Source organism: Narcine bancroftii, chromosome 2 (genome assembly GCF_036971445.1).
Source record: "Narcine bancroftii isolate sNarBan1 chromosome 2, sNarBan1.hap1, whole genome shotgun sequence".
In the NCBI taxonomy this organism is placed as follows: Eukaryota; Metazoa; Chordata; class Chondrichthyes; order Torpediniformes; family Narcinidae; genus Narcine; species Narcine bancroftii.
In genome coordinates this window covers 322,133,622-322,157,350 of record NC_091470.1, presented here as the reverse complement: position 1 = coordinate 322,157,350, position 23,729 = coordinate 322,133,622, and the positions used below count along the sequence as shown (strand labels likewise).

The window sequence follows — 23,729 nt, the reverse complement described above, 5'->3', positions numbered from 1 at the left end:
AAAAAAAAGAATTAAAGAGAAAAATATGGAAAAACTTGTATATGACTGGTCATCTATAAGATTTTCTGTCAATGTTCCTGCTGCCTATTGTGAATATTTACTGGGCACTGATGTTACATTGGTTAATTTTAATGAACAGAAGATCATATGATGCACACTTTCCAAATAATTGTTCCCAGTACACTATAACTCCAATAATCTGGCACCACTGGGGCTTTGGTAGTGTTGAATTAGCTGATTTTCCAGACTACTATTTACTATTCCAATTATACACTCTTCACTTTTTTAAAGCCTGTTACACAATAATTTTTTCCAGTAAATTTAAAACCCAGTGAGAAATTTACTAGCAGTCTGGAATATAACTCCAGGTGCAAAGCAATCCACGTTCCTAACCCTGGTGTTGCAGACCCAGACCCAATTCCTGGCTCCAGTTGCACACCTCACCCACTATTGGACTCTTGGTTCTGACTACACATGCTGCTTGCACTTTCGACCCCTGGCTCTTATTCTGCAGTAGCAAATGAGCCAGAATTATGAAACGATTGAATGGTTAATTATAGGAGGTTTACTGGATACGTCAAGAATGCTGATGTCCTTGTGTTTGATTTTGAGCAGAATTTATTCAAGCTTGAATTCACTTTTTAATTCACAGAAAAAATTATGAATAATTGGTTTTTAACCAGGCGCATTTTCTTGGTGGATACTCTAAGTGGCCGTGAAATGAACCTAGATAGTCAGCCAAGAGCAATTAGAGTTGCTAGCAACATAAAGATCAGGTGAGAGAGTCTTGACATGAAAAAGAGAAAGAATTACAAGTTATTAATTGAATGCAATAACTAATATTTTACTCTGTTCCATTATTCCATATGATGGAACATTTTTCCAATAAATAATATATACACAATATATTTTTTATCCATGCTGCCTGAGACTGTCTATTCTGACTTCGCAGGAAATACGACAATTTTCCTCATTTACGTCACCTTGAAGTCCAAAAGTTATAATGTACTCCTTTTTTTAAAAAAAATTATTTATCACTTGTATTTATTCATAATTGTATTTATTAATTATTACTAGACAATTATTCAATTATATGTAGATAATACAATGTTATTCAATACAAGATGATACAAAAAATTATATTTTTCTCCCAAAACCCTCCCCCCAAGGAGGAAAAGAAAACACCTAGATTATATATTAATCATTAATCAAATTCTCTTGATATAACTATTGTATCTCCTGATTATTGATTGAGAAGAGTGGGTGATCTGGATGATGTGGATGGGTTTTTATTAACAAATTCCATATATGGTTCCCAAATCTTATGAAAATTCCCAATCTGATTCCTTAAATTATAAGTAATTTTTTTCTAATGGTATACAATTTTGTATTTCATTGTTCTATCTGTCCATCATTATAAAATTTTCTGTTTTCCATGTCACTGCTACACATTTTTTTTCTACTGCTATTGCTATATTAAGAAATTTTTCTTGATATTTATCCAACTTCATATATATTACCAAGTAAAAATATTCTCGGATCCTTTTATATTTTTATCTTCAAAATTTGTCATAATATACTCACATCTTTCCAAACCTTTTCCACTTTAACGTAGGACCAAACTGAATGTACAAAGGTCCCTACTCCTTTTATAACACTATACCCTGGACTACTTGACATTATAATACTGCTCAAAGAACATTAAAGTACAGAACAGACCCTTTGAACCTCAATGTTATATAAATCAATGTAAACACATTCTAATATACAACAATCTAATCCTTTCCTACCTCAAATGCATAACTCTCTATTTTTCTAACATCCATGTGCCAATCTAAGAATCTTTTAATTGTCCCTTATAAAAGAGCATTTTATTCCTTTTAGAAGTTTTGGCTGACATAAAAAGAAACTATGCCTAATACACATGCAGCCAATCTTCAAGACTAGCCCAATTGTGCGTGCAAGTTTCCCAACTGGCAACTTTATTTGTGATTTATTTATTTAATTATGTTTATTTAATTTTAAAAAATAAAATAAATGGGGGAGCAATTTCAATACTTACAATAGGCACTATTTTACCTAGATATGCCACTGGTGCTGACTGACCACCTATCTATGTCCCTCATAGCTCATAGTATTGTGCACCTCTATCAAGTCTTCTCTCATCTTTTGTTGCTCCAAAGGTTCAATTATCCTTGCTCCACAAGACAAGTTCTTCAATCCAGGCAACATCATGGTAAATCTCTACATCCTCTCCAAAGCATTTACATCTTTTCTCTAATGAGGAGACCAGAACTGAACACGTCTCCAAATGTGGTCTAACCAGGGCTTTATAGAGCTGCAACGTTACCTCATGGCTCTTGAAAATAGTGCCGCTGCTGTAATGGCGGTGCTGATGCAGACCCAAGAAAGTAGGATCATAGCGCTGCTCCAAAGATCTCAACCATCCAATCCTAATGCTGGTGGCTCTGTACAGGCTTTAATCAGCCTGTTAAAGGAATCAATGATATTCTTAAGAAAAATCCTGCAACCACAAGGTCTGCGACCAAGAGGACAGTACCTGGGCTCAGCAGCAACCATGAAGGGTTGCAAGCTCTAGGGGAGCAAGGTACTGGTACATTATTTTGTCCTATCTTCATGAGTTTTATTTGCCAGAGGCCATCTAATTTGGTGAAAAACTTTGCACTGGCATCTTACTTATAATTTTATCCCTGGTTGGAATCTGATAATGTTCTCTCTTTATATTGGCATTCAAGTCTTTTGGGTCCATGCACACACACAGGTAACAATTCTTCTTTTTGACACACACCATTGAATTCACCCATTCTATGGGCTCCTCCACTTTCTTTATGACCCCCTAGTGCCACCATTTGGTCAAGTTCCTGCTTGAGCTTTTTTTTTAGTGGCACTAGAACTCGCCTCAGGGGATGCACTACTGGCTGGGCGATCTCCTTTAACTTTATCTTATAGGTGAATAGTAGAACTCTAAACTCTTTGAAGATGTCCAGAAATTGATCTGGTATTTTCTCTAAGCTGTTCAGTGCATTTTTGCTGTTAATGTGGTATACCCTCTTGACTGAGACTACTGCGAACCTGAGGTGGTATTCTTTATCTTTAACTTACACTTTAAGTTACATGTACCTTTCATATCAATGCTCTGTCCATTGTAGGCTTTGAGCTGTACAGGATTTGCATGGATGTATGGCTTTATTGTCATTGCCCTGATGTTGCGCTCACAGATCAAATTGGCTTTTGCTCCTGTGTCCAGCTTGAAAGGAATATATGTTCCATTTGTATGCAATGACACAGTCCAATTGTCCTGCTTGACTCTGTTCAAGCTTGGCGGTTCAGTGTCTCTTTGTTTGTAATCTTTCTGCACTACCATGCCAATGAAAAGTGTATCACTGGGAGCAGTTTCTTCTATAGTGTGTACAGTTTCATTTGTGTTTTGTTTCCCTTTGGAAAAACATTGCTTTGCATAATGATTCTGCCCTTTGCACTTATTACAGACTTTCCCATAGGCAGGGCATATTTTTGTTGTTTCCTATTTTCATTTTTTGAGGTGAAAGTGTGGCTATGACTATGCCTTTATTTTCACTGGCTTTTGCACTCTCACTGAACTTCTATGTATGCTGCAGAGCTAATTCACTGGCATGACGCATCTTCACAGCTCCAGCTAAGGTAAGCTCTGTCTCTTGCAGAAACCTCTCTCTCATTTATGAATAATCCTGAACATAATTTGATCACAGATCATTGAATCTTTCAGCGATCCAAAATTGCATGCTCTTCCTTTTAGTTTCAAGTCCTTTTTAAAGAAGTATCAAAGCACTCTCCCTGCAGCTGCGTGTGAGAACAAAACGCATACCTATTGAAAGTTTCATTTTTCTTTGGTGAACTGTGTTTATCAAACATCTCGATAACCTTGTCGAGCTTGCCCTGGTCTTCTGCCTCAGAAAAAACAAGCGTATTGAAAACCTCTAGTGCTTGAAGTCCTACAATAAGTAGCAGTGCAATCTTCTGTGTATCAGCTTGTAGGTATAGCATGGATCTTTGTTTGAACAACATCCGCTTGTGGTTGACATTTCCAGTTCAATTTACAGCATCAGGAACCTTTGCATGCTCCATTTCTTTGCTGATATTGACGGATGCTCATTCTGCACACTCCTGGTTTTTCTTCGACTCCTGTGCACATTGCACATTCCTGGTCTTGAGTCTATGTTAGCTATAGACTCAAGACCGTGTGGAGGCATCTATCTTGAATCCAACCAAAGCTACATCAAACTAGTCTCCAACTGCCTCTGGTTAGGAGGATCATAAGCACCCTATCATTACAAACCTGTTGTCATCACTGCAGACATTGAAGCAATGTTCCACCAGGTGAAAGTACCGAAAAAAAGACCGTGGCCTGATGCTGACTAAAGTCAGAACATGGTGGAATACAGAATGACAGAGCATCTATTTGAAGCAACTTCATCACTAAGTTGTGCAAATTTTGCTCTTAGGAAGTGTGCTGAGGACAATATGGAGCAGTTTAGCTCTCAAGCTATAAACACAATCAGGAATAATTTCTACGTGGATGACAGCTACAGAAGAAGAAGCAATAACTCTTTATCACATGTTGCAAGTGATCTGCTTCAAAGGAAGCTTTCTACTTACCAAATGGACGTAACAGTTACCAGGTATTGGCTGCCATACCTGAAAGAGAGAGGGCAAAAGTAATGAAGAATTTGGACTTAGACCATGACAACCTTCCTGTGGAGAGGGTGTTAGATGTACAATGGTGTGTTCAGTGTGACGCTTTTAAATTCAAAATAATTTTGAAGGACTGACCTCACAAGAAGGGGGATTCTGTCAACAGTCAATTCGAAATATGAACAAGGAATATTGGCACCAGTAGTCCTCTCTGCCAAGAAGATCCTGCAAGATTTGTGTAGGAAAAGGATTGGTTGAGATGTTGAGATACCAGAATCCATTGTACAAGAATGAACATGTTGGATTCAGGATTTTTGTATGCTGGAAGACTTCAAGATTGATAGATGCTCCAAACCCACAAAGTTTGCTCAATTGCATCATTTTGGTGATGCATGTGAAGACAGTTATGGAACTGTATGTTTTAAAGGAGATAAATTGTGGCAGGTTTTTTAGTGTAGGTTACATACAAACACTTCGAAACAGATCTCATTTAAAATGCCAGAACTCTGCTCAAGCCAGACAGTCCAGGCTCCAGGTGCCTTTGCAAAAACTTTGAAGAATGCCTATAAAGACTTCACAAGTAGATGCTAATTGGACATGTTGTGGAATAATGGATTATTGTTTTGGAAAGCAACAGATGAATGAACTCAGAACATTGGGTTCAATGCAGCAGCCTGAGTGCAGAGTGCTGTTCTAAGAGGATCATGTGGTTTTCTCTGTGAGAGAGAGAGAGAGAGAGAGAGAGAGAGAGAGAGAGAGAGAGAATTTAGTTCTACAGTTCAGCAGCAGCAGGGACTGAAACATGATAAGCTGGCAAGCTTGTGGAAAAACCCTATTTGAAGACTGGTTGTGAGTTCTTAGTTCAGCCTGGTCAAAGCCCTTGTGGCCCATACAAGAGGAGAGGACTGGCTGCATAATGTTTCACTTGAAACAAGGAAAACAAAAGGAACTCTGTGGTGACCTGAAAGAAAGAGGTTATCATCTGGAAAACCCTGATGGGCCAAGTTTCTTCAACAAGATACTAAAGTGGATGATCCAAAGGAATCAGTTGTGGGTGTCCAACGAGCAACAAATCTCTATCTGAAAATGGACAAGAACCTTCCTGAGTGGTAACCATTTACTTTTCAAGCACCAAAGCCTGGTGAAATTCATAAGCATTAAATTCTGTGCACAGTATAAGAATTGCCTGCAACCAGTGAACTTGGAGGAGTGAGAAGAGAGATTGGACTGTGAATCAAATAACTTTTCTGAACTTACACCCACATTACATACACATGTGCTTAGAATTAGAAGGGGGTTAAGTTAATAGTGATAAGTTAAAGTTTGATCCTGTTTTCATGTTTATAGATAATTAAAAGTTACTTTTGTTTAAGTAACCATTTGTCTTGGTTAATTTCTAATGCTGCTGGGATTTGGGGTCCTCTGGGCTCATAACAATCCTGCTGATCTGGTTTCCTGAGGTTTGAAAATCAAGTATTTTCTGAAGAATGAAATGTGGGTGTTGAGATCTCAATTTCTTCTGCAGCCTCAGGAAGACTAGCCTCAAAATCCTGATAAATTAGAAGAAATCTTATCAGGGGACCTTGAAATCAGGAGTAAGAATGCATACGCTGTTCAGATAATGTCTGAACAAGTGGATCCAGTTACCCACTTAATCTCTTACTTCTCATCCTGGAATCATTGAAATAGGCAACTGCATTAAAAGACTGCTTCTGTATCGTAGCAGAATGAGAAAACAAACAAGCAGTGTTCTTGCTCAGCCTCATCTCGATAATATCCACCAAAGAGATCGATCACTAAAGGAGATGGGAAATCTTGAGACTCAAGAAAACAGATCTCACAGTTGAAAAATAGGTTAATGCTGAGAAGATAATCTGCTTTTCCCAGAGAAAATTTCAAGTCTGAGGAAGGGAATGAATATTAAAAGGACAAGCCACATTTGTTAACTTAACCCTATTCTGGAGAATGGTGTATTAAGCGTGAGGGGAGTGGGGTGGCAACTTAGCATTGCAGCAATGCCAGAAGAGGTGAAACATCCTGTCTTACTGGCCAAGGATCTTGACATCTCTGATTTGATTCTTTGGCATATTCACGAAGGGGTAGCCCATAATGGTCGCAGCCATATGTTATCCAATCTATGCCAAAAATATTGGATTCCTTGATTTTTTTGGACCCTTTAGGGTAAAGCGTGGAAGGAGTGTCATGAAATGCTATTGTGTTATTTTCACTTGTTTAACTATAAGAACAATTCACATCGAAGTGGCAGCATCATTTGACACAGACTCCTTCATTAATGCTCTTCAGCATTTTATTGCTAGGCATGGTGAGGTAAAAAGAACTGACAATTGTACTAACTTTATGGGGCTCAACACGAATTGAAGAAACTGCTTATGGACTGGAATCAAGGACAGATTCATGATGAACTAGTCCAGAAAGGAATTAATTGGATCTTGCATCTCCCTGCTGGCTCACACCTTGGAGGTGTATGGGAAAGATCAGTGCAAAAAGTTCTCAATTCCATCCTAGATGGACAGAATCTTAACGAGGAGGGTCTTCACGCAGTTTTGTGTGAAGTTGAAGCTATCTTTAACAGTCATTCAATCACTAAGACTTCTACAAATCCAAATGATCTAGAGGTCCTTACTCCAAATCACCTTTTGCTTCTTAATACCAAGCCTTCGATGTCACCAGGGCTGCTTCAGAAGGAAGACATATATGCTCACCGTAGATGGAAGCAGGTACAATTTATATCGGATTTGTTCTGGAAAAGATGGGTGAAAGAATATCTTCTTCCATTGCAGGAGTGACAGAAATGGTCTAAGGTCAGGCACAGTTTCACACCCAAGGATGTTGTGATCATCATGGACATCTCAGCACCTTGAAATTCCTGATCGATGGGGAAGATTGTTGATACCACTCAGGAACACCCAGCTGGATGCCTACCCACTCCCCACATCATCGACATGGTCAATGAGATAGCCCAATACAGGGTTTTCTCCACGAGTGACCTGAAGTCGGCCTACCACCAGCTCTTCATCCATTGCCCGAGATAAATCATATTCACCATTGAGGCAGATGGATGCCTTTACCAGTTCCACTGGGTCCCATTTGGGGTCACAAATGTAGTCTCTGTGTTCCAATGGGAGATAGACCATATGGTACATTGGTACAACCTAAGAGTGACCTTCCCATACCTGGACAATGTCACCATCTGCGTCCATGACCAGCAGGACCACAATGTCAACCTGGAGATGTTCCTCCAGACAGCAGAGGCACTAAACCTCACCTATAACATGGAGAAGTGCGTGTTCAGCACCACCTGCTTCACCATCCTGGGATACAACGTGGAATATGATGTCATGGGTCCTGACTCCGAACGCATGTGCCCACTGATGGAACTGCTCCTCTCCCACACACTCAAGGCCCTCCACAAGTGCCTCGGGCTATTTTCTTACTATTCCCATTGGGTCCCCTGGTTCTCAGATAAGGTCCGCCCACTGGCCCAAGCCACCACCTTTTCCCCTCCTTGCCGAGGTGCAAGCGGTCTTTGACAACATCAGACAAGACATCAGCAATGCTGTGATGCATGCTGTGGATGAGACTACCCCATTCCAGGTGGAGTGTGATGCCTCTCAACCAAGGGGGCACACCCATGGCCTTTTTCTCTAGGACCTTCCACGATTCAGAGCTCGGGCACCCCACCATCAAAAAGGAGTCCAAGGTAATCATGGAAGCAGCTGCCACTGGCACCACTACTTGACAGGTAGGAGGTTCACCCTTCTCACAGACCAGTGTGCAGTAGCATTCATGTATAGCACCACCCACAGAGGCAAGATAAAAAAAATGACAAGATCAAAAATTACGAGATCTTGCACTGGAGAGTTGAGCTGGCCACCTTCAGCTACGACATGCAGTATAGGAGTATAGGCCAGGGAAGCTCAATGACCACCCCCCCCCCCCCACCCCCGCAATGCCCTGTCCAGGACCTGCGCCAGTGTGCAGTCTGAACAACTTCAGGCACAGCTCAGCTCGATGCCCTTTGCCACCTGAGCATCACAGTCTATACCATTCATTAAGTCCCAGAACCTCCTCTTCACCGTCCAAGAAGTCCAAACCATGTCTCAGTCCTCCAGGGTCTGTGCAGAGTGCAAACCGCACTTCTTCCGCCCACCACATGCCCATGTAGTGAAGGCCACTCGGCTCTTCAAGCGACTCAACATCAGCTTTAAGGGGCCACTGCCTTCTACGAACAAGACCGTCTATTTCCTCTTGGTCATAGATGAATACTTCCATTTTCCTTTAGCCATCCCTTGCCCTGACACTTCCACCACCTCCGTTATCAAGCCACTGGTGCAGATCTTCATCATGTTTGGATATCCAGCATTTATCCACAGTGACCGTGGACCATCTTCATAAGTGAGGGTCTGCACCAGTACCTGGCAGTGCAAGGCACACGACTAGCTACAACTCCAGGGGCAATGGGCAGGTTGAACGTGAGAACAGGGTGATCTGGAAGGCAGTCCTTTTGGTCCTCAGGTCAAAAGGATGGTCCACCAACTATTGGTAAGAGGCCCTTCCCAAAGAGCTCCATGCCATATGGTCGCTCTTATGTACCGCTACCAATCAGACCTCTCACAAAAGCGTTTTCTCCTTTCTTAGTAAATTGGAGATGGGCATCTGATGCCCTGCCGGCATTGCTGATGTCTCTGGGACTGGCACTCCTCCGTAAACACGCGAGGACCCACAAATCTGACCCCCTGGTCGAGCAGGTGCACCTCCTCCACACAAACCCAAATTATCCCCAAGTCAGGTACCCCAATGGATGTGAGGACACCGTTTCGACCTGGGACCTGACACCAGCACCCCCATCCGGAGGACTCTTGGCCCATCCAGGAGCTGCCTGAAGCCATCACCCTTTCACCACCTTTCTACGGGGCTCCGCTCCCTGCACCTACACCCCCACACTGTCAGACACCATCCTGCCCACGCCCATGTTCAACAATGACACAAGAGCCAAAGTTCCTGTGGTGTGCTGCTCTATGTCCTATGTTCCATGTTAATTGGTTAAGAATGCTCTGGAACATGTGAACGACATGTGGTTCCTGGGTGGGGACTAGGCATTCACAGGCCCTGTCCTCCAAATGAGTTATTGTGACCCCCACCCACCAGCAGTTTATGTGGAAGAGCAACACTGAAGGTTGTCACATGCAAATTAGAGAAACAGAAAAATCAAGAAAAACACAAGACAATCTGCTAGAAAATATAAATTCTTCCAAGTGAGCAATTACATATTTCTGACAAGGCTGCCTCTCATGCTAGCTGACATTTTTTCCCTTAAGCTGTATTATATCTTTCTTCCTCTTTGAGCTGCCAGTACACACCCTCGTTGCCATGCGTAAGCACAGAAAAGGGTAACAATTGCAGTGTTAGCACATGCATGAGGATTTCAAGGTTGTCAGGCAATCTGCTCTAGGGGGGGAAAATGTGATAGAGAAAGCAGTAACCTTCATCCGTTTGGAAGTGGAGGTTGCAACAAACATTCCTGCCTCACGTGATAATGGGTATCCAGTCTGGGGCGACATACACACTCAGTGTCCTTTGTATTATCTTATTGATAGTGGACATTGCATTACTTGTTGCTAAAGTCTTCCCAAAAACTGTCAATAGTTAAGTTAAAAAAGTAAGGGCTGTTATTTGCAATAATTCTCTGCACAAAGGACTGAAGCATTAAGTGGAGTTTTGTGTTGTGTAGATTCAAATGTTTCACGTGGTGTTGATTCAAGTGTTTTAAAGTTAAACTGGTGATTTGAGATGCCACCAAGTTATCTGTGGGATGTTTTTGTGCAATGCTGACTGCAGCATTGAATGAATAATAGAGGGCGAGACATTCGTGATTATTTTGTAGACAATGAATATATATGTCCTTGTTGGGCAATGTTCCAAAGTTTAAAAATTATTGTACGTGCTTATACAGCAACATTTTTCATCTAATTAATTATGTTCTGCAGCAAATCTGAAATGGATTGTACAAAATAGATAGATAAATTTATTGCTCTTGACATGTTTTCGGTTTTGAGCATTCTTTTCTCAATTCAATGTTTACTCATGATTTTAATGTTTTTCTACCTATGTGTATGTTAGTGAGGAAGAGCAATGATAATAAAACAGGGTTTGGGCAATTGACACTATCCTGTCATATGAAGCATATGATATGGATTTTTGGGTCTGTCTGAATTTATTCGGTAAGAGTGGAGAACATAGTCTATTTCAAATTATGTTCTAATGATGCGCATAGTGCAGTTTGTGTAAAAGAGATGGAGAGAGAAAGACATGGCTTGCACATAGACTTTATTTTCTGCAGTGTGGGGGTGCGTGTGTGTGAAAGAGAGACAGCAGCATGTTTTTAAATGGAACGGGGTTGGAGATTGTGGTGATATGTAATTACACCACAAGGTCACCAGGGGTCATCCCGGTGACCCTGTATATAAAGCAGTCCAGAGCTACAGTCCAGCCTTCCAGGTTCGTCTTGCAGAGAGACAAGACCTCTTAGTGTACATATTAGTTTATTAAAGCTGTCTTATACTCGCACTGCTGGTGTGGTTATTGTCAGTACAGTGATGGTAAACTCTTATTTATGAAGCATTTACATCATAGATTGAGTTCTTCAAAGACAGTTTGTGCCACCCTGTGGTTACTATAATGGCCCCCAACTAGATTTGTTCAGACAGTAACTCTGGTGCCAACAAAATATACCTTAAAGACCAAGAAAAGCAAAAATGCTAACATAATTTTCTTTGGTTCTACAAAGACTATTTCATGACTACTAAAGCTTGAACATTTGAGTTCCAAGTTATGTCCATACTGACAGAATAGGGTTAGATGTTTTCTCATTGATTTTACAGTGTAAATCTTGTGTCCAACAATCTGCAAGGAAAGATCTTTCCTCCAATGATGACCATCTCTTACACAGATATTAAGATCCAAAATCCAGATCAACAAACTATTTCAGTAAGTATTGTTCCACTTTTGAAAAAAAATAATCACAATGGGCCACATTATCATGTTAAACTCTAAATGACTGTTGTACAGTTCATTGCATATGCTCATGATGCACAAGAGCCAAAAAATGGCTTGACCTTCCAAATTTGAACAGGAAGAAACTCTTGAAATTTATAGATGATATTAAAGTTGGTAATAATGAACTGACATATTGCATGTGGTATGTAGTTTTCAATGTTTTCAGTGAGTTTAAAGGGAATGAGAAATATACAAGAACTCCAGATCCTGGCTACATCTCCAAATCTACCCCTGTTACTAATCCTGGAGTTCCAAACCCTGATCCTGGCTCCTGCTGTACATCCACCCACAGTTCATATGCAGGCTCCATTCGTACTCTTCTTGAAACAAAATGGAGCCAGTTGCTGATGTTTTAGAGTAGGGTTTGCCAAACTTGCTAAACCTAAGAGCCACATACGATAAACTGCAGATATTTGAGACCAAAAGACATGAAAAAATATTACGTATACGTTTTTACTCTTATATGCACATTGAGCTACAAAAAAATCTATATTAAGAAATACACGTGCATAATAATAGTTATCATGTATGCAGTTTTTAAATTGCTAATTGGAGTTTCAATAATCAATAAAAGGTTAAAGGTTACAGCTTCCATCATTGTCACATATGTAGCATCCATGAAATTCTTTAACTTGGTCTACTGGAATGAAGACCGAGTCTCCACTTTGTCCTTGGCCTCTCACAGAAATGATGCCCCATTGAGGAACAAACTCGTGACCCCTGGTTTACAAGGCCAGTGCTCTAACCACTGAGCTATCAGAGCCTCTGTACACACACTGTATTTATTCGTGTAATAATCAAATTTTGTGGACCAATTTTTAGGGTAAAATTTAGGGGTTAACTATTTACTACGTAATTTGAGACATCAGAGTTCTGATAGGCAAGCGAGTAACTGGGACCGGTGGTAAGTTCGCATTCGGCATGTCAAGAGCTTGGGTGGGTGGGTAGCCAGCGCTGGGTGATAAGTGTAGCCAGCGCTGGGTGATAAGTGTAGCCAGCGCTGGGTGATAAGTGTAGCCAGCGCTGGGTGATAAGTGTAGCCAGCGCTGGGTGATAAGTGTAGCCAGCGCTGGGTGATAAGTGTAGCCAGCGCTGGGTGATAAGTCCATGTCAAGGTGTTGCGAACTTGGATAGGTGGCAGGCAGCTGGAACTGCGTGGTAAGTTTACATTTGGGGCGTCGGGAGATCAGATGGGTGGGCAACCAAACCTAGGCAAGATTCCATAGTCAAGGCATTGGGAACTCAGGTGAGCAAGTGGCTTGAAAGTCTGCAGTCAAGATGTTGGGAGCTCTGGACGGCAAGCAGCTGGGGCCTGGGCAAGAGACAGGAATCGGGCATGGATGGGCAGGCAGCTGAGGCCAAAAATAGGGGGGGGGGGGGTCAACTTTTTCATAGTGGTATCGACTATTACACGCGTATAAATGGTATACATACCAAATATTTTCAATCACAAGCCACATAGCTCATGAGCTGCATTTGGCCACCCCTGTTTTAGAGTCTCCAAACATGATAATTTTCAATCAGATGTTGCATTAGCACTGCAATCTGATTAAATCAAACCATAATTGTTTTATTTGATAGTTTTCTGTATCCAACAGGTATCATTTTCCATTGAATATCAAATGGACTTGGTTACAGCATTTCAAAATACGAAGGTAATTTTTTGTTTGTGAGGATTACTTTGTTGTTCAAACTAAAATGATCTTTCATGGCTAACTATTGTTTGTCTCCACTGGAAATTGAATCACGTAATCAGAATTCTTTGGCATTCATGGAAAGCAATGCTGACTTAAAACGTCATATGCCTTTCAACATGGTCTGTTAAATCTCATGTGAACATTTTTGCACCTGACCTACAGATTGACAAATATAGTATATGTATGGATATTAATATTGACTGATCAATCATTTTTGACATATTTTTTCATTGGCATTTTTAAGTTTGTTCCTTGAAGACTAAAAAATTTTGTGGTTTTAACTCTTAAACAAGTTTATTTTTTTCAAACTGCTTCAGCCAACAATGCGATCAACTTCTATCATAATCTACTTTTTGTTCACGTGCCAACTGCCAGGAAATGTTATTCTTTATTATATGTGTACATCTTTCCCTTTTTTTAAAAAAAAAGGAAAACACAAACATACTTTGTCTACATAACAAGGGTATCTACATTCCATAACCAGTTTCCTTCCACTCAGCAGCTTTAAATCAGTCTCTGAGGTGGTTTAATAGTCCTTTTTGGCCTGCTTATTTTGCTTCCACAGCTTTCATTTGCTGCATTAATATTTGTGTCTTTCTGTGAATTCTGAACAACATGTTCCTTTTCTACATATGCTGGCCCCTTTTGTGTACTAACAGGTGACAAGTCATGACTATGGGTTGGAGCTTGTGGTCGTAGATACACACAGTTCTTCTCAGAAGTGTCTCTCCTTCTGTCTGGATCTAGCAGGAATCTGGATCTATTTCCTCTTACACATATCCCTGCATGGACCATGTGCCAGCATTGTGATCTCAGAATCACACTTGAACTCCAGGCTTCAGGACTGGTAGGTTTTTCACAATCTTATGATAAGATTCTGTTTTACTTTCTCTTCCACTTTAGCCTGTTTGACCTTGTGTGCTCCTTTAGATGTCAACAGATTTTCGCACATTGGAAGGTTGGTACATATGCATTGACCCATCAGGATTTGGGCAAGGAAAGGCCATTCTGTTGATGCACACTTCTGTGAATCATTAGACTTTTGTGGAAATCCTCTTATTCACCATGCGTTTTCTTCATGAGGCTCTTCACCACCTTGACCGAACTCCCTGCTAGGCCATTAGACTTTGAATGATGTGGGCTTGAAGTTGTATGTTGAAACCTCCAAGTATTGGCAAAAGACTCAAATTCACTGCTCAAAAATTGTGGATATTGTCTGATACAATTTCACAAGGAACTCCATGTCTCACAAGCACACTAACTGCTTTGTTGGATGTTGACTGCAGTGTTGCTCTGTTTCTGCTCTATGACTCTTCCAATTACAGTCAAACAAATCTACTCCAACTTTGAATTACGGCCTGTCTGGTACAGGGTGTGGTGTAAGCAGTTCTGCTTGCTGCTTTGGTCTATAGGTAAGGCATATTTTGCATGAAGCAGTGGTCTGGTTTATGTCTTGGTTCATTCTTGGACAGTACATCACCTCTCAAGCTCTACGTTTGAATTTTTCCTCACCAAAATGTTCTTCATATATCTTCTGGAGCATTTCCTTGTGTAGGAACACTGGAATCACAAACCTGTTCTCTTTGAAGACCATATCTTTCACAACTGACAGTTCATCTCTGCATTCCCAATAATCTCGAATACCCATTGGACATTCATTCCTAGCTGCTGGCCATCCTTTCTGTATTGTATCTTTGAGCACTTTCATTGTTTCATCTGTCTCTGCTGCTTTCCTGATCTGCTCTGCTCTTCCCTGGGATACTGAAAATGAGGTGATAGTCAACATAGGCCTGTATCTCTGCATCAACCACTTGGTCTCATTTTTCATTCTTGTCAACTGCAAACAGGTATTTTCCTGCTGTGTAGATAATTTTCACTTTGTATTTCTACAGCCTTATCAACATGCACTGTACCCTCAGGGACAGTCATTCAGTGGTTTGGACATAATTGAGACCAGTGGTCTCCACTTCAAGAGCTTTTCCATAAATGTATTGATGGATCCTTTCACATGCATAAGTGCTGGCAAAAAGCTCTTTCTCTATCTGTGCATAGTTGGCTTCTGCACTTGTTAAAGCCCTTGATGCAGAAGCCACAAGTTTCATGTGTCCTCGTGCTACTGCAATAGTACCACTCTAAGGCCATGACGGGATATAGCAGCTGGGATTCTGGTGTACCTATCTGGATCATAAAATTTTAGTACAGCCTCTTCTATTAGGACTTTTTTTTAGTACCTAGAAGCACTCTTCTTACTCATGCGACCAGATCCACTCATTTTTCTGCTCAAAGAGTGACCTAGGTGGTGCGGACACAGTCAACAGACAAGTGATGAACTTAGCCAGGTAAGTTACCGTCCCCAAGAAATGTCTCACCTCCTCTTTGTTTTGGAGCCTCACAAAATTCTCAATGGCTGATGTCTTTCTTGGATCAGGCTTCACTCCCTGTTCAGGTATGACATCTCCTATGAAGAACAGTGTCTTCATGCCATACTCACATTTCTCTTTATTTAATTTCAAATTGACATTCTCTTTCATGTCAAGCACTTACCTTAGTCATGTACATGTTCGTTCTTGATTGCCTCCCATACAACGATAACATCCTTCATGGTCTCAACTCCAGGTATAGTTTCAAAGATCATGTGGATGGTTTTATGGTAGATTTCTGGAGCAGACAAGATCTCTATAGTAGCCAAAGAAAGTGGCATCTTCCTTGCAGGGTTTTGAAAGTGCATGGTCTTGAACTTGCCTCATCGAGATTCATCTGCCAAAGCCATGATGATGCATTGAGCTTGATAAACCACTTGGCATTCTAACCGGAGACATTATTTGCTCTCTCTTGATGGCTTTATTGAGATTTCTTGGGTCCGGACATATATACAATGCTCCATGTTTCTTTTGCACGATGACCAGTGAGCTGTCCCAATCTGTAGATTCTTCAATTTTCTGTATGACTTTCATCTGCTCATATGTGCTGGTTCTTGTTTAAGTTTGTCTCTAAGTAAACTTTCCTGCATGTATGGCAACAGGAGCCATTGTTTCATCTAAGTGGATCTTGTATACAACAGGTAAACATCCAAGCCCATGAAAGATGTATGCGTACTCTTACATGAGTGTTGTGTGCTCGTCTTTCGTCTGTGAAGCCACTATGAAAACTCTTTTCACCAGGTTGAGCTCTTCACATGCACTCAGACCGAATGTTGGCTGTTTTCTACAATCAGTAGCTGTGACTTTGGATGTCACCCTTTGTGTTTGAAGATTACTATACAGCCCCCTTTCACTGGGATCCTCTCTCCAATGTAGTTTGTCACTTTTAATTTCACTGGCTAAATCTTACTCTTTACGGTGAGATTCTTGTAATCGTCCATAGATAACAGATTCACCCTGGCTCCAGTGTCCATCTTAAATGGAATTACTATCTCATTCAGTCACTAGAATGTTTTTACCAGCAGCAGTAGTCTGTAGTGAATCCATGAAGTATTCCTCATTTCTTCATCCCCTGTGTGCATCTTTCTCTTGGCAGCCCCTGCTTTGCAGCACTTTGCAAAATAATTCTTCTGCCCACATTTATTGCAAGACTTTCCACAGGCAGGACATATCTTTGAAATATGTCCACCTCAGCACCTGCTGCATTTACTGTTTGAGCCTACCTCTTTGCTTTGCTGTTGCTTTGGGAAACGCCTGGTGCTCTGCTTCTCTGTTTTCACCACATGCACTGTTTTGTCTCTCCTGCATTACTCCTTAGCTTGTGTTCTTATTGTCTCTGCTGCCTACAAATTCACAGCCTTTTCTACTGTCAAATCATTTTCACTCAACAATCGTTCTCTAAACCCATTATCTGGGATTCCGCAAACTATTCTGTTTCTAATGAGTGAGTTTTCAAATCTCTAAATTCACAGGACTTGCACAGTGTGCGAAGCTTGGTTAAGTATTGGTTGAAGCTCATACCTTGTTTCTGGTCACAGGAGAAAAACTTGAATCTCTCAAACATGATGTTTTTACTTGTAAAAATACTCTTTTTTAATCAGAGAGTCCAACGTGAAACTGTCTCATCAATTTGAAAACTGTTATAGATATCCAAGCCATCTTAACCCATCATGTGTAGAAATATAGACGTTTTCTGTTTTTCATCGGTATCTCCCACTCCATCAGCCTCTAAATTAATGTTGAATCGTTGTTTGAAGCATTTCCAATTATCTGGTGCATTGCCGGTAAACTGCTTTGATGTGGGAGGACTTTACTTATACATGACAGGAACTATTGTCTTTTCTTACTTACTCATACACTTCTGATACATTGCTATAATTTTTCCTTGTTGGGTTTTAATGCTTAAACTTTATTTTTTGAGCTGCTTGAACTACAACGTACTCTACTTCTGTCGTAGTCTCCATTTTGTTCTCGTGCAAACCACGCCAACCCTACTAGCAAATGTAGTTCTTTATAAGACATCCATAATAACACAGGGTCCACTATTGTTTGATATCTACCACAACCTGGGTTCTGAAAGAGGTAGCTGAAGAGATGGTGAGCGCATTAGTAGTGATCTTTCAGGAATCAAAAATGGTTCAAGAGGACAAAAAAATTGCATTTGTCACCTCACTCCTTAAGAAAGGAGAGAAGCAAAAGACAAACCAGTTAGACTCTAACATCTTGGTTGGCAAGATGTTAAAGTCTAAATTAGAGAGTCCATATTCAGAGTCGTTGAAAGCACAAAATAAAATCGGCTGAAGTCTGTATGGTTTCCTTCAGGGAAAATCTTTCCTGACAAATCTGTTGGAGTTATTTAAAGAAATAAAGAGCAGGATAGGCAAAGGAGAATCAGTAGATGTTGTTAACTTGGATTTCCAGAAGCCCTTTAACAAGTTGTTGCACATAAAACTGCTAGATAGGAGTCCATGGTCTTATAGAAAAGGTAATAACGTGAAATGTTAGAACCCAAATAGTGGAAAGGGGTGGTGGGGGTGCTTTTCTGGCTGTCTGCTGCTAACCAGTAGTGTTCCGCAGAGATTAATGATGGGTCCACTACTTTTCATGCTCTATGGAAATGATTTAGATTAAGTAATTGATGGCTTTGTGGCCTAGTTTCCAGATGATACAAAGATACATTGAGGGGCAGTTAGTGTTGAGGTAGCAGGGAGTCTTTAAAGGGACTTGGATAGGTTTGGAAAATGGGCAAAGAAGTGGCAGATGGAATATAGTGTGCGGAAGTGTACGATCATGCACTTTAGTAAAAGGAATTTAAAAAGGGGACCATTTTCAAAATGGGGAAAGAATTCAAAAAGCGGAAGTCCAAAGGAGTTTATGTCCTAGTGCAGGTTTCCCTGCAGCTAGAGTTAGTAGTAGGGAAGTTAAACACACGGTAGTTTTTGTTTCAAGAGGACTAGAAATATAAAGGAAAAGATGTAATGCTGAGACTTTACAAAGCATTGGTCAGAGCACAATTGGAGTATTTGGGCTCTGTATCTTCAGAAGGATATGCTATCTTTAGAGAAGATTCACAGGAGGTTTATGTTAATGATCTCGTATTAATATATAAGGAGTATTTGATGGTGCTGGGCCTGTATTCACTGGCATTTAGATGGATCAGTGAGAATCTCTTCAAATCTCTGAATATTGAAAGGGCTAGATAGAGTGGTCATGGAGAAGGTGTTTCCAGCAGTACGAGAATCTAGTATCATAGAGCCCAGCCTCAGAATAAAAGGGCATTCATTAAAACAGAGATGAGAGGTTTCTTCAGTCAAGAGGATTGCATATCTGTGGAATTCATTGTCATGTACAGTTGCGGAGGCCAAATCAATGGGTATATTTAAAGCAGACTGTGATAGGTTCTTGATAAGTAAGAATATCAATGTTATGAGGAAAAGTCAACAGAGTGGGATTGAATGGAAAATAGATCAGCTATGATTTGAATGGGTGAAGCAGACTCAATTGACTGAATGGCCTAATGTCTTATGATCTTACGGATTAAGATTGTATTTGATATGATTAGTAAATATGCAGATGACACCAAAATTGGTGATGTAGTGGACAGTAAGGAAGAATATCGACATTTATAATAGGATCTAGATCAGTAGGGAAAGTGGGCCAAGGAATGGGAAAGAGCATTTAACTCAGACAAGTACGAGATGTTACACTTTGTCAAACCAAGGTAGGACGAACAGTAAATGGTAGAGGCCTGGAGAGTGTTGCAGAACAGAGTGATCTCGGGATGCAGATGCATAATTTCATGAAAGTGATAATGTAGGTGGACAGAGTGGTGAAGAATGTGTCAGCACACTTCTCTTTATTGGGTGGGGTATTGAGGACAAAAGTTGGGACCTCATGACACAGCTTATGAGACAACATTTGAAGTAATATGTACAGTTCTGGTTGCTTTTCTGAGAAGGATATCAGCAAGTTGTCTTCTTTCTGTTTAAAATATGGTTAAAATGAAGTGGATACAAAAGGTGCAGATCAGTAAATTATGTCAACCATTACTTAAATGAAATAAATCTTTCCATTTAACATAACATCCATCATTGTAAATCATAACCATTTTTCTTCATCAAAAAATAGATATTCAAATTTTATATTAAAATCAATGTTTACAATTCTCTATCTTTGAAATTTTTTTTAAGGAAAAAAAAAGAAAATAACTCCTTCCCCCCCTTAACCTAACCACTAACTGAAATAAGAAAAATATACATAGGAATCAAGTGACGACAACCAGAGGCCGGACAGCACATCGCTGGAGCATCCCAACACCTTAGTTCTTTAGATTATGAAAATAATCCATGAATGGACCCCATGTTTTAAAGAAATTAGACTTTGCATTTTAATTGAGTATCTGATTTTTTTTCCAGACTTAGGTAGGACATAATATCTTGTAACCATTGAGTATGAGTTGGTGGTGTGGTGTCTTTCCATTTCAAGAAAATTACCTGTTTGGCTACTAAAGAGGTAAAAGATAAAATTTGCCTTTGAGCTAATGTCAATAAAGATTTTCTTAATGAGAAAAACCAAATAGAGCAATTAATGGGCAGAGTTCTACTTTGAACTTAAAAATCACCGATAAAGTATGAAAAATATTTTTCCAGAATTCTTCGAAACTAGGGTAAGTCCAAAACATGTGAATCAATGAAGCCTCAAATATTTTACATCACATAAAGGATCAATGTTGTAATAAATATGCAATAATTTAACGATAGATAAATTTACTCTGTACACCACCTTGAATTGCAATAAACAATGTCATGCACAGAAGGCGGTCTCATTAATCAAATTAAGAATAGTATCCTATTCCTCATTGGAGAGTAACAAATTAAAATCAAGCTTCCAATCATTCCTGAACTTAACAAGTGAAACTATTCTTAAGTCCAACAAATTATTGTAGATAATTGAAATTGAGCCTCTATGGGAGAGCTGTAAATCAAAAAACAAATCCAGAATGTTTGTTTCAGAAATTTGTGGAAAAACAGAGCTTGAAATGAACAAAATGTCTGACTTGTAAGTATCTAAAAAAAAAGAATGTTTGATAAATTGAATTTTGCCACCAATATCAGTAAGTTGGAAGAGGTGCAGAGGAGATTAGCCAGGATATTGCCAGGAATTGAAGGTTTGAGTTATAGGGAGACGTTAGATAGGCTTCAGTAAGAGGTTAAGAAGAGACGTTATTAAGGCTTATTAAATCATGAGGAACATGGATAAAGTGATTGACTGCAGTCTTTTTTCCCAATGTAGGAGTGTCTAAAACTAGAGGGCATTTGTTTAAGGTGAGGAAAAATAGTTAAAAGAGACCTAAGGTGGTAGGATAAATCTTGCTCTTTACAATGAGAGTCTTGTAATCGTCCATAGATAACCTGGTCTCCAGTGTCCATCTTAAATGGAATTACTATCCCATTCACAGTCACTGGAATGATCCATTCCATTTTCTGTCAGTAGCAGCAGTCTGTAGTGAATCCATGAAGGATTCCTCCATTTCTTGGTCCCCTGGGTGCACCTTTTCTCTTGGCAGCCCCTGCTTTGCAGCACTTGGCAAAATGATCCTTCTTCCCACATTTATTGCAGGACTTTCCAAAGGCAGAATACATCTTTGAAATATGTCCACCTCCACACCTGCTGCATTTGAACATTGTGCTCTGCTTCTCAGTTTTCACCACATTCTCTGTTGCCCTACACATATTCACAGCCTTTTCCACTGTCAAATCTTTTTACACGCAGCAGTCTTTCTCTAAGTTCATAATCTGGGATTCTGCTAACTATTCTGTCTCTAATGAGTGAGTTTTTAAAAAAATTTCAAATTCACAGGACTTACTCAGTGTGTGAAACTTGGTTAAGCATTGGTCAAAGCTCATACCTTGTTTCTGGTCACAGGAGAAAAACTTGAATCTCTCAAATATGACATTTTTACTTGGAACAAATCCTAAAATTTTGTCATCAGAGTGTCTAGCATGAAAGCTGTCTCTTCACCCATCGTGTGTAGAAATATAGATGCTTTCCATTTTTCATCAGTCTCTCCCACTCCACCAGCCTCTAAGTAAATGTTGAATTGCTGTATGAAGTGTTTCCAATTATCGGTTAGATTGCCAGTAAACTGCATTGGAGTGTGATGACTTAACTTATCCATGACAGGAATTATTGTCTTTTTTTTAACACACTCTGACACCATGTTAAGTTTGTCCCTTGGAGAAGAACAACCTTCGGTAGTTTTAACGCTTAAACAACTATATTTTTTCTAGCTGCTTGAACCAACAATGCACTCGACTTCTGTTGTATTCTACGTTTTGTTTCTGTGCCAACTGCACACATTGACTACTGGGAAATGTAGTTCTTTATAATACACACATAATAACAGGCATAATACCCAACGAAAGTTTCTCATTGAGAAAGCACATTACAAATGTGCCATGTGTAGTACTTTTAAATTTTAAAAATACAGGCATGCTAGATTTTCCTGGAACAATATGATTATTAGTTTAGGCCCCAATTTTCAATACTTTCTTTATAAAATAGAATTTGGATTTATAGGGACTGATTATTTCATTGTACTACTTGGTAGTCTTACAGAAATTAGTTTTATCAAGGGTTGAAATTGGTAGTGGCAAGACTTGTAAATAATAGTTCTGAACTCTCTTGTGTTTATTTTAACTTCTTGTAAATGTTATCCTGACTATAAAACGCAATGCTGAAAAAAACCTCCCCCTGCACCCCAACCCCACCATTTTGTTTGTGTACCTGCCTAAATTTTGCTCATATCTTGATGAAGGCCTCAAGCTCAAAACTTTAGTTATATATCTTTATCTTTGCTATATCAAGTATACCGTTTGACCTACTTAGTTTCTCAAAAATTGTGTTTTTACTTCAGTCACTGTGTCTGCAGACTTGTGTTTTACTATGACCTCGACGATGATTGGCAGGGAGTTAAAACTTAATGGAAAGGGATTTACATGTGAAAATATGAGAAAGCGAATGTAATATTAACTTAAATAACGTGGAGCAGCATAGTAGCGCAGCTGGTGGAGCCACTGCCTCACAGTGCCAGGGATTTGTATTCAAATCTGGCCATGTATGCTGCTGGTGTGGAGTATGCACATTCTTCCTTTGGCTGCTCTCATTTCCTTCTTAATTGGCCATTGCAAAATTTCCCTTCTATATAGAATAGTTAAAATATCTGGAGGGAGTTAATGAAAAGGTGGGCACAATGTAAAATGGGATTTATGTATGATTAGATTAATTGTGTGGTTTGTGGTCAGCATGGACTCAGTGGATCTGCTTCCATGCTGTATTTTCCAAGGATTCCATGACTATAAATTCAAAGTCCAGTGTGCACCTGTTGAATTCATCGACTCCCAAAATCAATTAGATGAGAAGAGAGTAATGGGAGAATGAAAAGCAGAAAAAAATGTAAATATTCAAATCATTTAACATGCATATTTAGCAGTTTTCTTTTGTCTTAGATTGCACTGGGTTTCCTGTCAGGCTTATCAGCTATATGTTCAATGCTAAAGACAGCCAGTTGGAAAAGACGAATTGGATCTCCAATGATTGACGTTCCAGTATGTATGAAGTTAAGAGGCAATTTTGTTTTAATCCGGCAATTGCAGCACAGCACAATTTGTCATGATAGGTGTACTGAACCTGACAGATTTGTAGACTAAACTTCTGTGGAAGCTCAAGGCTAGAAAATAATCCAATATGAAATTGAAATTATTTTCGTTATATTGTTTTAAGTGTTTTCTAACCTGCTTATGCTTTCTTTTTGTATGAAGTATCCCTGATAAGAGGGACGGCA

General features: G+C 39.7%; 1 protein-coding gene across 10 annotated transcripts in view; it reads left to right on the top strand.

Moving 5' to 3' along the window:
* tmem67 (transmembrane protein 67) overlaps positions 1–23,729 on the top strand; it is a 115,730-nt gene that overhangs the window by 60,605 nt on the left and 31,396 nt on the right. For all 10 annotated transcript variants that reach the window (XM_069921909.1, XM_069921910.1, XM_069921906.1 and 7 more), the window contains 4 exons: positions 653–776; positions 11,595–11,700; positions 13,368–13,424; positions 23,395–23,493. In XM_069921909.1, the coding sequence (XP_069778010.1) occupies positions 653–776; positions 11,595–11,700; positions 13,368–13,424; positions 23,395–23,493 (386 nt within the window). The remainder of the gene's footprint in view (positions 1–652; positions 777–11,594; positions 11,701–13,367; positions 13,425–23,394; positions 23,494–23,729) is intronic.